Source organism: Salvelinus namaycush, chromosome 25 (genome assembly GCF_016432855.1).
Source record: "Salvelinus namaycush isolate Seneca chromosome 25, SaNama_1.0, whole genome shotgun sequence".
NCBI lineage: Eukaryota > Metazoa > Chordata > Actinopteri > Salmoniformes > Salmonidae > Salvelinus > Salvelinus namaycush.
This window is the reverse complement of record NC_052331.1, coordinates 9442242-9459064: the sequence shown is the minus strand read 5'-3', so window position 1 is coordinate 9459064 and position 16823 is coordinate 9442242. Positions and strand designations below refer to the sequence as shown.

Below are 16823 nucleotides of genomic sequence, written 5' to 3'. Positions count from 1 at the left end.
GAAATAAGAAGAACATGAGATAGTAAAGTAAGCTATATACAGGGTCAGTGCCAATACCATATTTACAATGTGAAGGTATACTGGAGTGGTAGGGTTAGATACAGTGCCTTCGGAAAGTATTCAGACCAGTTGACTTTTTCCACATTATGTTACGTTACAGCCTTATTCTAAAATGGATGAAATAATAAAAAATATTGTCAGCAATCTATACACAATACCCCATAATGACAAAACAAAAACTGTTTTTTAGAGATTTTTGCTAATTAATCAAATTTAAAAAAACGGAAACATCACATTTACATAAGTAATCAGACCCTTTACTCGGTACTTTGTTGAAGCACATTTGGCAGTGATTACAGCCTTGATTCTTCTTGGGTATGACGCTACAAGCTTGGCACACCTGTATTTGGAAAGCTTCTCCCATTCCTCTCTGCAGATCCTCCCAAGCTCTGTCAGGTTGGATGGGGAGCATCGTTGCACAGCTATTTTCAGGTCTCTCCAGAGATGTTCGATAGGGTTTAGGCCCGGGCTCTGGCTGGGCCAATCAAGAACATTCAGAGACTTGTCCCGAAGCCACTACTGCATTGTCTGGGCTGTGTGCTTAGGGTTGTTGTCCTGTTGGAAGGTGAACCTTAGCCCCAGTCTGGAGGTCCTGAGCGCTCTGGAGCAGGTTTTCATCAAGGATCTCTCTGTACTTTGCTCCATTTATCTTTCCCTCGATCCTGACTAGTCTCCCAGTCCATGCCACTGAAAAACATTCCCACAGCATGATGCTGCCACCACCATGCTTCACCGTAGGGATGGTGCCAGATTTACTCCAGAGGTGACGCTTGGCATTCAGGCCAAAGAATTCAATCTTGGTTTCATCAGATCAGAGAATCTTGTTTCTCATGGTCTGAGAGTCTTTAGATGCCTTTTGGCAAACTCCAAGCGGGCTGTCATGTGCCTTTTACTGAAGAGTGGCTTCCGTATGGACACTCTACCATAAAGGCCTGCTTGGTGGATGGCTGCAGAGATGGTTGTCCTTCTGAAAGTTTCTCCCATCTCCACAGAGGAACTAGAGCTCTGTCAGAGTGACCATCAAGTTCTTGGTCACCTCCCTGACCTAGGCCCTTCTCCCCCGATTGCTCAGTTTGGCCGGGCGGCCAGCTCTAGGAAGAGTCTTGGTGGTTCCAAACCGGTGCCGTGACCCGGATCTACAGTTGCACTGGGCTTGCTATTGGGTACATTTGAGGGGTGAATGTAGCACATGGGGATGTGTGAAACTTATTCCTCAGCCTGAAGTATCCCACTTGCGCCATGCGAGGTGCCAACTGCTAAGATGCTTCAGGAGGGCTGTCACGTGTGCTAGCAGAGGTCCCGAGTTCGTGCCAGGTATTGGTCGAATTGGGAGGAAGTGTTACTCGCTACGCAAGCAACGTCCTTTACACATAGAGAAGATATAAGGGTCAATGCAGATAGTTCGTGTAGCCATTTTGTTCGCTACATAGCAGTCTTATCGCTTGGGGATAGAAGCTGTTCAGAAGCCTGTTAATGTCAGACTTTATTCTCTGGGTACCACTTGCTGTGCACAAACAGCGAAAAAAGTCTATGGCTTGGGTGGCTGGAGTCTTTCCTTTCACACCACCTGATATGATATAGAGGTCCTGGATGGCAGGGAGCTCGGCCCCAGTAATGTACTGGGCTGTCCACACCACCCTCTGTAGCGCCATGCAATCGAGGGTGGTGCAGTTGCCATAGCAAGCAGTGCTGCGGCCAGTCAAGGTGCTCTCAATGCTGCAGCTGTATAACTTTTTAGGATTTGAGGGCCCATGCCAAATTATTAAACTTCCTGAGGGGGAAGAGGCGCTATTGCGCCGTCTTCACAACCATTTTTTTTTGCGTGTGTGTGAAGCTCTCGACCCGCTCCACTGCAGCCCCGTCAATGTGGTTGTGGGCGTCCTCACCCTCCTGTTTCCTGTAGTCCACGATCAGCTCCTTGGTCTTACTGACGTTGACGGAGAGGTTGTTGTCCTGGCACCACACTGCAAGGTCCCTGACATCCTCTCTGTAGGCTGTCTCATCGTCACCAGTGATCAGGCCTACGAACTTTGTGTCTCCAGCAAACACACCCCTGTGGGGCCCCCTTGTTGAGGGTCAGCGTGACGGCAGTAATGTTGCATACCCTCACTACTTGGGGTCGGCCCGTCAGGAAGTCCAAGATCCATTTGCAGAGGGAGGTGTTCAGTCCCAGGGTCCCAAGCATTTTCACTTTTGTTAGCAACATTTTTATGTATATTACACATTTTCATTTACAGGATAGCTAGGCTCACAGTGGAGGCCTACCCTTTCTTCAGGGTTTGGGTTATTGGGGGAAAGAGATGCTGATCTGTCAAGGACAAACAAATGTGCCCTCTTAAAGGGTTGAGGGGCTTTTTGGGTTGGGACAGGGCTACGGAATACAATTTCCCCTCATAATTGGTCCTTTACGAAAAGGGATGGATAGGCTTCTCTTCAAAGCTTCCCAACCAAACATATCAGCCTTGTCTCATAGATTAGACATAACATGGTAAAAGTAAATCCGGGACACTCAAATTAGTATGATATGTTAGGTATAGTTACATAAGACAGAAGGTTACTTAAGGTAAAACAAAAGGAGGGTGGTTGGTCGAGGTGGATGGGTAGGCATATAATGCAAATGTTTAGCGACCCAAAGGTTGCGTGTTCAAATCTCTTCACGGACAACTTTAACATTTTAGCTAATTAGAAACTTTTCAACTACTTACTACTTTTTTAGCTACTTAGCATGTTAGCTAACCCTTCCCCTAACCCTAACCTTGACCCTTTAACCTAACTCCTGACCTTAAACTTAACCCTAACCCCTAGCCTAGCTAAAGTTAGCCAGCTAGCTAAAGTTAGCCACAAAAAAAATCTGAATTCGTAACATATAATACGTTTAGCAAATTCATAGCTGATTGCACATTTGCAAATTCTAAACATATTGTACGTTTGGCAAATTCGTAACATATCATAAGAATTGTAATACGTAACATATCATCCTTAATAATGGATGATGGACATCCACAAATGAATACATACCATACGAAACTTAACATATCATATTAAATGGAGTAATTTGGGTTTAGGTACAGAATAATACAAAATACTCTGAGACCAGGTTGAACATATCAATCTTCTGGTAAAGAACCTGATATGACCCTGTGGATAATGCATCAATAGCCTAATGATCCAGTAAATTGTAGGCTGCCTGGCATACAGCAGAGAACAATAAAAGTCCCGTAGCCTATGCATTGTCCATAATGACCAATATTTGTCTTTATATGCGACTGTAGCTATACTGTCTGTTACCCGAGTGCTTTGTCCTCTAGCTCAGGGGCACTGCGCATCACAGCGCCCCGCGTGTGTTTGTGCGCAGACTCATTTAACAGACCAACACACATAAATAATCAACGGAAACTAAACATATTAAATCAAGCCTTGCCTTTAGACCACATATCTGTGCCAAGTTTTTCCGCACAGTCCAGGAATCTCTAAGCAGGCTTAGAGGTCTTTTAGAAGTCCCCTTTTCGTTTTCAACGCGCGGATTGGTTACAGTGCAGCTCATTTGCATGCACCGCGGTATAAACCCTCCCGCCACTGCAGCCCTCTCGCGCTGGGAGAGCACACCTCGGAGCGAGCATTGCAGAGAGAGTCAGGGCTTATTACCTCGTCGTCCTAAAACGAACACTGTCGTACCCAACGAGACTTGGAAAGTGCTTTTGTCTTAATAAATAGTTGAGCCAAGCGCAGCCAGTTTAGTGGATTTTTGTTTTGTTATTTAAATTGGCAGGATGGGTATGAGAGGGTGGAATTGGTGGGTGCTGGTGTGCACCTCACTGGCTGTCCTGCCCGCTCTCACGGAGGGAAAGACAGTGAAGTATGAGACATTTGAGGAGGACGCCCCGGCGACTGTCATCGGAAACTTGGCCAAGGACATTTCAATCAGCCCCTCCTCGGGCTCCAAGACAAATTTCAGGATGATGAAGCAGTTCAACTCGTCTTTTATCCGTTTGAGGGAGAGCGACGGACAGCTGACTATCGGAGAGAGAATTGACAGAGAGAGAATTTGCAAACACACCCTTCACTGCCTCATCGCATTTGATGTGGTCAGCTTCTCCAAAGAGCAGTTCAAACTCATCCACGTCGAGGTGGAGGTCAAGGACATCAACGACAATTCCCCCGAGTTCCCCCGGAAAGAGTCGAGTCTGGAGATCTCCGAAAACACAGCCGTGGGCACGCGGATCCCGTTAGACTTCGCTGTGGATGAGGACGTGGGTTTGAATTACATCCAGAGCTACCAGATATCCGTTAACAGTCACTTCACCATAGATGTGCTCAGCAGAGCCGACGGGGTTAAATATGCGGAGCTTGTGCTCATGAAGGAGCTGGACCGTGAGACACAGGCTTCCTATGCGCTCGAGCTGGTTGCTATGGATGGTGGCAACCCGTCCCGCACGGGAACGACTCGCATCAACGTCAAGGTGAAAGACTACAATGACAACAGCCCGGTGTTTGACAGGAACAATTTCTCAGTCGACCTCCCTGAGGACGCACCGGTAGGGTTTCTCTTACTGGACCTGAACGCAGAAGACCCGGATGAGGGGCTGAATGGGGAGGTGGTGTATGGGTTCGGTAACCAGGTGCCATCAGAGATTCGACAACTTTTCAGAGTGGACCGCAAAACGGGACGCCTCACTCTCGAGAGCCCCATTGACTTTGAAAGCAAAAAAACGTATGAATTTGACGTCCAGGCGACTGACCTGGGTCCAAACCCGAGCCCGGCTATCTGTAAGATAGTGGTGCAGGTGCAGGACGTTAACGACAACGCGCCAGAGATCTCCATCACGCCTATGACCTCCATCACGGCGGGAATCGCCTATATCACGGAGTCTGCGGCACGCGAGAGTTTTGTTGCTCTGGTCAGCACCTCGGACAGGGACTCTGGTGCTAACGGACAGGTGCACTGCACGCTCTACGGCCACGACCACTTCAGGTTGCAGCAGGCGTACGAGGACAGCTTCATGATCGTGAGCACGAGCCCGTTGGACCGGGAGAAAATCCCTGAGTATAATCTAACAGTGGTGGCAGAGGACTTGGGATCCCCACCTTTCAGAACCATCACCCAGTACACCATCCGGTTAACGGACGAGAATGACAATGCCCCTGTGTTCAGTAAGCCGGTGTATGAAGTGGCTGTGGTGGAGAATAACGCACCAGGTGCTTACATCACCACGGTGGTCGCCAGGGACATGGACTTGGGCCACAACGGTAAGGTGAGCTACAAGCTCGCTGACACCTATGTCATGGGCTCTCCGGTGTCTGCTTTTGTCTCACTGGACCCCGCGAGTGGCTCCTTTTATGCACTCAGGAGCTTCAACTATGAAGTCATGAAACAGCTCGAGCTGCGCATCACAGCCAGCGACGGTGGGTCCCCGCCCCTCACCGGAACCGCGACCGTTAACATTAGGATAGTGGACCAAAACGACAACGCACCTGTCATCAACCAGCCCGTGCTCAATAATGGGTCCGCTGAGGTTCTGCTGCCCCGGGATGCGCCCTCAGGCTACGTCATCACCCAGGTGGAGGCGCGAGATGCTGATGAGGGCGTGAACGCGGAGCTGTCCTACAGACTGGCATCTGGAGAGGCATCCGTGTTCTCCGTTAACAAAGCCACCGGAGAGGTCTACCTCAACCGCATGCTCAGTCACGGCGTGGACGAGACCCTGCGTGTGACCGTCACGGTGAGTGACAACGGGAGACCTGCGCTCACCACCTCCGCCACGCTTCACTTCCTCATCATTGCGGGCGCCCCTCCGAGCGACAGGACCGTGTACCGGGCCGGCAGCAGGGAGGCAGGGGAGCACGCACAGTGGGACCTGTCAGTGGTGATTATCATCGTCCTCGCGGGGAGCTGCACGCTCCTGCTGTTAGCCATCATCCTCATCGCCACCACCTGCAACCGGCGGAAACGGGACAAGACTGGAGATGACACAGACTCGTACGGGGAGAAGGAGACTCTGGAAAGAGGCAAAAACAACAGCGACAACCCGCTGCTGCCGCTCCACGGAGTCGTGGGAGGGTTTGAAGCCCACACCTTCTCGAGCCAGCCCGGTTTTGCCGGGGAACACACTGGTAGCAGTGACCTGTGCTCCGCCTCAGAAGACGGGAGCGAGGCCCTGTGCGTCTACGAACCGGACAGCAAACCCAAGGTGAGATTCTGTTCCTTCTCCCCCTTCCCCTCACTCTCTTTCTCTGTATGTGCCCTCAGCCTCACACAGTGATCTTGTAATGTGTTACTGTCCATGGTGCTGAACTGTGCTGTTTCTCTCTTTTCCGCAGGGCTACTCCACTCTGCCCGGCTACGGAAACGGCTACAATAACGGTAAAGAAGTGGTCAGACCAATCACCATCTGGAAGGGCAACTCCTACACCACCATCTCCGCAAGAGACCCCGCATTCAGCGGGAAGGACAGCGGGAAAGGCGACAGTGACTTTAACGACAGCGATAGTGACATCAGTGGCACCGACCTGAAGAAGGAGGGAGTACCGGTACCCCCCATGGGCGGCCAGAGTGGTAAGAGATACTTCTATTTCTTTATCATAACCATTACAGTCATTCGAAAGAAGTCAATGTGTACGCGGTTTTTCTTTTCTGTTTGGTCGCACAAGAAGACTAACCTCTAACCCCTCCCTCCTCTATCTTTCTCTCAGGTCTATGGGCGTGTACCAGTGAGTGTAAGATTCTGGGTCACTCTGACCGCTGCTGGAGCCCTTCCACTGTACACGCTAACACCGGTCCCTCGCCCGTCCCCACCCCTACCGGCCAGACCCTCTCCTCCTTCAACAGTCTTTCCAAGACGGCCTCGCTGCCCCGAGACTCGCTCCGGCGGGACAATTATTACCAGGCGCACATCCCCAAAACAACCGGCCTGCAGAGTGTGTATGAGAAGGTTCTGCATAGAGAATATGACTATGTCCTGGTCACTCCTCCCATACCCATGAGAGTTCAGGAGATTAGTGAAATCACTATCCCAGTCTACGGTCCGACCACGACACGGTGTCCCAGCAATGAAGTCTAAAGAAGAACCTAAATAACAGCATTCAAAAATGTGTTTCATTTAATTTATAAAACCATGACAATGAGAATAACATGTTGCTTACAAATGTATGAGATTATTTGTCATGTAAATTAGTTTGTATATCCTAAAGAATATTTGTGTATTTTGAATTTTTAAGTGTTTCAATGTAAAAGTCACATTTGGACTCTATATCCAATCACTGTTAAGACTTTGTTGGGCATATACTGTGTAACTTATGCAAGGATTTGTACATAAAGAGAGTTTATTTTTTATAAAAATCATAAATAAACACCGACGATGTGTACATATGAATTGTAATTATACTGATTCTAAGGCATGCCTACTATTCAAATGGCCCAGAAACCACGGTTTGATGCCGGAGACTCAATGTATCAAGTTGATAACTATGTATGAATTTATTTAAATGCAATGATGTAATAATTGTTTAGATTTTCTATCACCATATTCGAAAGAAAATAAACGTTGAAATACCGTTTTGAAACATGAATCTTGTCTCTGACTTATTTCTGTTCACTCACTCCTACATCAACCTATTTAAGACATGCTACTCTTAGTCCTGGAGGAATATGGGAGTTCAATATAAAGTGCTTCTATGTTATTAAACAGAGGCATAATCCTTAATCAAGGCACTTTGCCCCCTTTGACAGTTAAATAATAGCCCTAATCTGTTGTACAATTGGAGCCGAGAGGTGTCGCTATTGAAAAAACTGTGCGCTCTGACAGGACAGTGGAGGAGTGAAGGATGACATTTCACCTACAACCGAATATAAACGATGAACCTCGTCTCGTCTACATTTGATTGATAATTTAGTTTGACTATTGGCAACGAAACGATCTTGCGGTCTAGTCATTCTCGCTAGAGGCAGCAGTCGGAGCCAATCAAACTCATCAATAAGATTAACATACTCATCCGTGTATATTATAATCTCCAGGGGTTTCTGCATGTCTAAAGAGTCTAATACAGTCTGTAGACCGACCTCCTCAAGGCACAGAATAATAAACAGTTGCGCACACCACTTAATTAAAACGCATATGCCCAATGGGCGCCTTCGCGTAAAAGCACGTTCGGATAGAAAACTGTTTACGCATCGATTAACTATTGCCTTTAACCACAGGATGTAATTAATGTGTTTGGTAATAAAACATGTAATGATAACTCAATCAGCGCACATACAGCTGGGAACGAGATATCCCACGTCTCCATTGAGATAATCATTTTGGATGGATATTTGTTCCCATGGGGTCTTCGCGGAGTGGCCCATACTGTATCGTTAGCTCGAGATAGGTGGCCACACATTCCACAGGATCCACCTCGGACCTTGGGCCCGTAAGAACTGAGGGGGGAAGAGAGAGAGAGAGGAAGAGAGAGAGAGAGAGAGAGAGAGAGAGAGAGAGAGAGAGAGAGAGAGAGAGAGAGAGAGAGAGAGAGAGAGAGAGAGAGAGAGAGAGAGAGAGAGAGAGAGAGAGAGAGAGGGGAAGAGAGAGAGAGAGAGAGAGAGAGAGAGAGAGAGAGAGAGAGAGAGAGAGAGAGAGAGAGAGAGAGAGAGAGACTACTGCAAGAGCAGCTCAGATCCCCTCTGACTGAGCGTATTGTATGTATTGTATGTATTGTATGTTCCAGGGTGATTTAAGGAAAGGCTTCCTTACAGCCTCTGCATCAGCTGTGCACGTTCACATCATTTGTGTTCCACCTACGGAACAATCCGCGTTCCCGTTTGAATAGGACTCCCAAAGAAATGTTGGAGATATACATTAACATAAACCAGACTTTCCCATTGCGCATCATATATGCCTGTCAAATGTAAATACACACATTTTGACAAAGACTTTCTTAGGTTGTGTAGGCCCACGCTGTCTGGACGTGTTTTGCACAGAAGGTAGCGCACTTGCCCTGTTGTTGGTTCAAGATCCGAACAGTCTGTTCTCTCTCAGTCTTCCAAAGCCATAACATCGTTCTACTCTGCATTCCTTGATGGACCCCTGTCCTGAGGCAGGGCGCCAAGCCAACATAGTGACAATTTAAAAAGATTCCCGGTGTGGCACGCCGCACGCGCATACTTTCCACCGGGTTTTTGGGGGATTTATTTCTCCAGGCAGGTAATATAACAATCATCGCGCATGAATAGGCAGTTTGGTTAGCCCTGCCCTGTCCCAGAGAGAGAGAGAGAGAGAGAGAGAGAGAGAGAGAGAGAGAGAGAGAGAGAGAGAGAGCGAGAGCGAGAGCGAGAGCGAGAGAGAGAGGATTAGTGGACACCTTTGCTCAGGCTCTCAGACCAACTCGCAGCCATGGCCGAGAGTTCAGATAAAGTGCCCATCGCTTTAGCGGGACCCGAGGACCTGCAACAGTTTATGCCACCTGTAAGTAGACTATCATATATCGTTGCTTGAGTTTCTAAATGATATACCTGTGCCAGATAGCCTAGGCTAGGGTCCGGAACTTTGTGTGGTCATTCCACGAAGACACCTGCTAATTTTTATGGAGGTGTTGATGTTGAGTTGGACTTTACGAAGGCAACGCATTATAAATGCTTTGTAAACTATTTTTACAAACAATTATCAATTTTCGAACCCAGTATAGGCGGCATTCATGTAAATTGTTGATGTGTTCATCACAGGCATACACTGCCGTGGCAGTTAAACCGGTGGCCACCGGCCGCCTGCTGAAGTCCGGGATTGTGGTTTTGATCGCCGGGGCAATACTGCTGCTGTTCGGGGCTATCGGAGCTTTTTACTTCTGGAATAATAACGACAAACATGTAAGAGCTTTAACATTAGTCCTTCTGTAATAATGGACTACAGCGAATTCAAGAGGCATTGGGCCTTGAACCAGCGACTCTTGTCTCTCCATGGTAGGCCTAATGTTAAAAGCTGATAAATCATATAATTTGAGCTATGCCATCAGTTGAGCTATGCCATTTAGGTGTTGGAGCGCTTGGGAAAAGTCAAGAGCGTATAATGAATGGAAGCCTTGTGTTTCTGAGACTTGGGAAGGGGGGAATGGGGGGGGGGGGGGGGGGGGGGGGGGCTCATAGGGTCCTGTTGATGTCCCGGGGACGAGAGGTGTAATCGAGGTAAGCCTAGGCTACTGCCGAATAATAAAACAATTATGTGTATGATTTGAATACATTTGGTAGCTATAGGCCTGCATGAGTTTAAATGCATTGCCTGAACGAGAATAGGATAATCATTTGGTTGTTTTTCTCGCTGCTTCAAGGATGGAGATGGGGGAGGGGGGTGTTAACAAAGCCCACCTATTATGAAGAAGAAGAAGACCCCCCCCCCCCCCCCCCCCCTCCCCCCCACACACACCACACTCCTTACAGGTGTGACAACATTCCCTGTGTGTGTGTATGTGTGTGTGTGTGGCAGGTCTACAACGTCCACTACAGCATGAGTATAAATGGTAAGGTGGAGGAGGGCTCTATGGAGATTGATGCTACCAACAACATGGAGAGGTTCCGCACTGGGAGTGGAAACGAGGAGGCAGTGGAGGTCCACGACTTCCAGATTGTACGTTTGAAACAACAACAAAAATCATTCCAATTCCAATTGGTACATTGACGGCTAAATCAATTTTGTAACATGTTAGATGCACATTGTTATTTTCTTACAAGCAATTTCCTCTCCTTCCTCTCTCCCCAGGGTATAACTGGTATCCGTTTTGCTGGAGGAGAGAAGTGTTACATTAAGACCCAGGTCAAAGCTCATCTGCCTGACGTGGAAACACTCAACAAAGACTCTCTTCTGTTCGACCTGGTAGGAATGACCCCCCCCCCACCCCCCCCCCACCCCCCTCTCTCTGTGTGTATTTCTGGGTTACCTATGACCACGACACACCTATCTACTGTCAGACACAGTTAACATTGGTTGTGTGTTGTGGGGGGTTGAGGTAGATATAGGGACTGAGCTAATTTAAGCGATTACAGGAGAGCTGTATGATGAACTGAGTGGTTTACTGGCTGGGTTGGCTGTGTGTTTGTGTCTGTCTTTGGTTAGTTGGCTTGGATGTGTTTAGCCCAAGGGTAAGGGCTTGTACAAGTAAAGGAAGAGATTGTTGCAGATTGGTATCCAGCCCCAAACATGAGCTCTCTCTTGCTCTGATCTGGAGGATCTCTTCTGCCACAAACTATCCCCAAACAAGACCTGTGATCTGGGCTCACCTGACATACATAACTCCCCCACCCCCCATACCGCAAGTCATGTGTGATAACCCTAACTGTCATGTTGTCCATTCCTCACAAAGTGAAGTCAGTTTAGAAGTATTTGATGGGACGGTGAGCCGAGAGGACACCCACACACACGCACTCGCGCGTGCCGCTCAGAGAGAGGGATTGCTTTCACTCGTGAGTCATGTTTTCACACTCTCTCTCTGGCCAAACTGAAATGAGACGGGTTGGATCAACACACTGATCTTAGCAACATCTGAACAAGCCTGTCAAGCTGTCACAGTGCTGCAAGATGTCTGTGTTTCTGTGTGCGTGTTTGTGAGTGTGTGTAAGCTGTCCCACTGCCGAAATGAGGCTTTCTGGTTATTCAAATCAGTTAGCGCTGTGTATGCTCCATGCACACATCGTTAAAAATCACGCAGGCCATCGCAGGCCATCGCACGCACACACACACACGCCTCTCTGCCTCGTCAACAGCCATTTATTTATTCCACGGTGTGTGCTAGACAGTGTGTGTTTGTGTGTATGTTGGGCTCAGATAGTGAGATGTGGTTATAATAGTAGCTACAGGCTGGTCATCCAACAATATCTCAGTATTCAAATTTTGTCCAGGAGGTGGCATAAATGTCTGTGGGTGAAGTGAAAGTACAATACATGACCAAAAGTACTTGCACACCTGTGTGTCGAACATCTCATTACAAAATCAAGGGCATTAATATGGAGTTTGTCCCCCCTTTGCTGCTATTACAGCCCCCACTCTTTTGGGATGGCTTTCATTTCATGACGCTCCCGACGAACAGTTCTTGTGCGGTGAGCCGAGAGGACACACCTGCTTCCAGAGGCAGTTTGGAACTCGGTCAGTTTGGAACTCGGTAGTGAGTGTTGCAACTGAGGACAGACAATTTTTACGTGCTATGCGCTTCAGCACTCGGTGGTCCCGTTCTGTGAGCTTGTGTGGCCTAACACTTTGCGGCTGCACCGTTGTTTCTCCTAGACGTTTTCACTTCACAATAACAGCACTTACAGTTAACCGGGGCAGCTCTAGCAGGGTATAAATTTGACCAGATTTGACGAACTGACTTGTTGGAAAGGTGCCAGGTTGAGTGTCACTGAGCTCTTCAGTAAGGTCATTCTACTGCCAATGTTTGTCTAAGGAGATTGCATGGCTTTGTGATCGATTTTATACACCTGTCAGCAATGGGTGTGGCTGAAATAGCAGAATCCACAAATTTGAAGGGGTGTCCACATACTTTTGTATTTATAGTGTAAGTAAGGGTTAAGGTTGGTAACAGAAAACATTTGACAGTTAAACATAAAAAACTTGACGGTTAAGTTTAGGCAATAAGGTAAGGGTTAAGGTTTGTGACAGGGTGAAAAAAGAAACAATTAAAACGATTGCCTAGCACTGGGATTGAACCCGCGATCCTCGCCTAGCAAGCCGCTAGAGAGTAATATGTGCTCACGTTGCCCCTATTGGACGGTAATTGAAGGCATCTCCCAACGTCCTCGGGACGTGGACAAACGTTGAATACGGAAGTCTATCCGGTGTGATCTTGCTGGGTTATCTGTTGTGATTTAGTGATGGGAAATATGGGTACGATAACCTCTTATCAGTGGCGACACACACACACACACACACACACACACACACACACACACACACACACACACACACACACACACACACAGTCAAACACAGACAGAGAGAATGGGTTAGATAAACTCATCAGTCCTGCACTGGAGAACGCTTGCTGTTGTTTGTCCCCCAAGCTAATAATTTAAAATGAAAAATAAAAGTGTGCCCATGTAGGTTAGATGATAGCATTCCCCTAAATATCTATTACCTGTTTAGTAACCAGTAACACAGGTATATTACTCTAGTAATACAATGTTATTATTCGTGTTAGCAGTGTGTGTGTGCGTGTTTGATCTACACATCAGCAGGGAGACTTTATAAAATGTAGGCCATCCTGCTTTTCCGTCAGCTTGTTGACTTGATGTGAATGATTCTTGACGTTGTTTAAGCGCCTAAACGCTGGAGAGAATCTGAGGGCTTCTCATAGACAGGAGAGCTACTGTGTCTTCGACTGAATCTCCCCCTGGGGATTAATAAAGTCTGTTTCTAACCCAGATCCAATCTGTCTGTCTAATGAACACTAGCTCAGGGACTATATATTTACAGAAGGCTTGAGGGATATCCCTTTTGTGTTATGTACTTTGCTCGGTTTCATTAAGAAAACATGCAAAGGATTAAAACAGAAAACGAGGAACGAGATATGAAACCACATCAAAACAAACCAGGGGTCAAAAGAGTCGTAAGAATATTGCAATTATACAGGAAAATAATTACAATATCAGTCAGACAGTGTAAGCCCAGGGACATTCCTTAAAAGCTTGTCTGTCAACACTGTATAGTCGAGAGCTACTTTTTTTGTTTCTTTTTGTTTTTATTGTCAGAACCACTGGTGCAGTGAAATGGGCTGTTTTAATTGGGCTAGATTCAATCTGTAGTGCTGAAGATCTGCACGGTTGAAATTTAAACGCAATGTTCCCGCGTTCGCGGAGACTGCATTCACGCCACGGTGAACTGCATATGTCGGCTCAAATGGAAATGACCTTTAAACTTCCATCGCGCCTCGGCGCAGATTTTCAACGCTATAGATTGAATATAGGCCTTATAGGATACACATTTGAATCTTCATCCTGTAATTACATAACCCACCCCTCTCCCTATCTCTCTCTCCAGGAGGATGAGGTGATGCCTGCTAAGTTTGAGGAGGACTCTCTGATCTGGGTGGCGGCTGACATGCCCCTCTCTGACCCCACCTTCCTCAGCTCCAAGATCCGCGATTTGTGTGGAGACCTGCCAATCTTCTGGCTCCGCCCTACCTACTCCAACGGTACCCAATTAGCACCTGTATATTCTCACACACAAGTCCTTATATGGGAGTAGTAAAGTGTGTATTTGAAGGACAACAATAAGTTGTGAAAGTGACTGGTCATCTTCAAACAACGCACATAGCAACATGATGCACTGGAGATAAGCAAAACAGTACAATTAGTATTTTCTTTTCACAATTAGTGTATAAAACATTAAAAACACCTTCCTAACATTGAGTTGCACCCCCTCCCTTTTACCTCAGAATAGCCTCAATTTGTCAGGGAATGAACTCTACAAGGTGCTGAAAGCGTTTCACAGGGATGCTGGCCCATGTTGACTCCAATGCTTCCCACAGTTGTGTCAAGTTGGCTGGATGTCCTTTGGGTGGTGAACCATTCTTGATACACACAGGAAACTGTTGAGCATGAAAACAGCAGCGTTGCAGTTCTTGACACAAACCGGTGCGCCTCGCACATACTACCAAACCCCGTTCAAAGGCACATCAATCTTTTGTCTTGCCCATTCACCCTCTGAATGGCACACATACACAATCCATGTCTAAATTGTTTCAAGGCTTAAAAATCCTTCTTTAACCCGTCTCCTCCCCTTCATCTACACTGATTTAAAGTGGTTTGAACAAGTGACATCAATAAGGGATCGTACTGTAGCTTTCACCTGGATTCACCTGGTCAGTCTGTCATGGAAAGAGCCGGTGTTCTTAATGTTTTGTACACTCGGTGTAGGTGTGGTGCTTCCAAAGGTGGCTCCAATAATGCCAACATATGTTGTGTTGGCCTAGATAGCATATTAACGGTTTCTGTGCTCTCCCCAGGTGGACAGAGGAAGAGGAGGGCAGTCCCTCGGCAGCGCCGCCAGGCACCCGGGGCAGAGGAGGAAGTGGATCCGGAAGCAGAATTTAACCCTGAGAATCCCTATCATGTGAGTGCCTTCGCCCACTCAATCAGTGTGCTGTGTAACTTCAAATTCCAGCAGCACAGCTCTAATGTTTGGCCTTCTCAGACAGTGTTTGTTGTGTCACCACAGGCCTGTTCTAACAACCAGACTACATATCCTCTTAGAGGTACAGTATAATGTTACGCTCTCACGCCCATGTCAACAGCTGAGCGTCTGACAACGGGTCAAATGGTTCCTGTCCCGTCTCTCTCCCAGCATGCACAGCTGTGTGAGCAGGAACAGATGCTGGGTTCACGGTATCACCCTGAGCGACCACGCTTGTCACCCCAACTGTGTGTGGGTGTGTGTGTGCACGCCTGTCCCTCAGAGCATGTGTGTGTGTGTGTGTGAGAGATCGCTGTCACCCTGAGTCTGTCTGCGCCTCAGAGACTCCTTTAGAATACCAAACTAAAGTTCCATTGAGGCTCTGTGTGAATAGCTCCACTATGAATCTCCCCACGCCCTGTTCCCCCACCATGTATAGGCCTCTAGACTCCCCCTAATCCCAACTGCTCCTCCTCCAGACATCCCCAGACCACCACAGACATAGAACCAGACTCAGTGTTTGCATTTCAGATAACCCATTGAATAAGAAATACATTTCTTAGTTCTTCAGAGATGCATTTCTACACAGACATTTCTACAAATGCTGCTACTACCAGTATTTAACACGACTTCTCCCCTTTCACTCAACATGTAGCGTGGTCTGGAGGGCGAGGAGGGAACAATGACCTTTGATCCCATGCTGGACCACCAGGGCGTGTGCTGTACGGAGTGCCGGAGGAGCCACACCCAGTGCCAGAGGATCTGTGAGCCCCTGGGCGGGTTCCAACCCTGGCCCTACCACTACCGCGGGTGCAGGGTGGCCTGCAGAGTCATCATGCCCTGCCGCTGGTGGGTGGGACGCATCCTGGGCATCCTCTAAACACCCCCTGCCTAGACCTGGAGTGGTAGAATCCAGAGAAAGACAGGTGGTGGAGAGAGAGAGGGGAAAGAAAAACAGAGAAGGGGGGGGAAGGGGGTAGAGAGGGGAGCGAGGGAGAAAGAGAGATAGGTCAACACCAAATTGAGTAATTAGCTTGGCTAGGTATAGTGCAGTTCACTTAGGATTTGGGCAAGGGAGGAAGAGAGACAAAGATTATTTTTTAAAGGGGAGCGAGCAAACAATCAATCAAGGATATTCAGTTTTCAACCATAACAGAGAAATATGTATGCTGTAACACATACGGTAGGTAGGCTACAATACCATAAGTTGTATATCATTATTCATACCATACTCTTAAGAGTACTTGCATACTACATACCCTGTGATGACATCAACCTGTCTGATCTTGTCACCTTTTTGTATATTGTATATCAATAGTTATATCTTATTAGTGACTGACATGACGGATAGTGATGTGTAAACTTACCTTTCAGTTTTTCCTTTGCCTTTTGATGGAAATAAATGTAAGCCATAACAAGTATTCTGTAGGCAGAAGTTAAAGTAAATGAGTTGGACTAGACTGTCAGCTGTGCGTGTCTGTAGCTATTCATCACGCTAGTGAGAAATGTTTCTGTCCTCCAGACCGTTGTTACTCATTTCCCAACAGTTTCTCCAGATGTAGAGCCTACTAACATCTACTGTACACTGTCTGGTATTCTCCTTAAAACACTGCGTATTCTCCATCAGCGTTAAATAAC

At 47.3% G+C, this 16823-nt stretch overlaps 2 protein-coding genes across 2 annotated transcripts; both read left to right on the top strand.

The window, feature by feature from the left end:
- Positions 1–3830: 3830 nt before the first annotated feature.
- LOC120020609 (protocadherin-8-like) lies at positions 3831–7118 on the top strand. Its single transcript, XM_038964318.1, has 3 exons — positions 3831–6110; positions 6379–6613; positions 6751–7118. Exons 1-3 carry the CDS (start codon positions 3831–3833, stop codon positions 7116–7118), a joined length of 2883 nt encoding a protein of 960 aa, XP_038820246.1.
- Positions 7119–9425: 2307 nt separating this feature from the next.
- LOC120019964 (leukocyte cell-derived chemotaxin 1-like) lies at positions 9426–16065 on the top strand. Its single transcript, XM_038963372.1, has 7 exons — positions 9426–9497; positions 9755–9895; positions 10509–10649; positions 10782–10895; positions 14052–14205; positions 15019–15125; positions 15841–16065. Exons 1-7 carry the CDS (start codon positions 9426–9428, stop codon positions 16063–16065), a joined length of 954 nt encoding a protein of 317 aa, XP_038819300.1.
- The last annotated feature ends 758 nt before the right edge of the window (positions 16066–16823 follow it).

Excerpts from the sequence above, each read along its gene's own strand:
- LOC120020609 (XM_038964318.1), top strand. The coding sequence starts at position 3,831 with ATGGGTATGAGAGGGTGGAATTGGTGGGTGCTGGTGTGCACCTCACTG. Across the intron at positions 6,111-6,378 it reads TGCTGCCGCTCCACGGAGTC|GGCTACTCCACTCTGCCCGG; the intron begins GTGGGAGGGTTT and ends TCTTTTCCGCAG. Across the intron at positions 6,614-6,750 it reads CCCCATGGGCGGCCAGAGTG|GTCTATGGGCGTGTACCAGT; the intron begins GTAAGAGATACT and ends TCTTTCTCTCAG.
- LOC120019964 (XM_038963372.1), top strand. The coding sequence starts at position 9,426 with ATGGCCGAGAGTTCAGATAAAGTGCCCATCGCTTTAGCGGGACCCGAG. Across the intron at positions 9,498-9,754 it reads TGCAACAGTTTATGCCACCT|GCATACACTGCCGTGGCAGT; the intron begins GTAAGTAGACTA and ends TGTTCATCACAG. Across the intron at positions 14,206-15,018 it reads CCGCCCTACCTACTCCAACG|GTGGACAGAGGAAGAGGAGG; the intron begins GTACCCAATTAG and ends TGCTCTCCCCAG.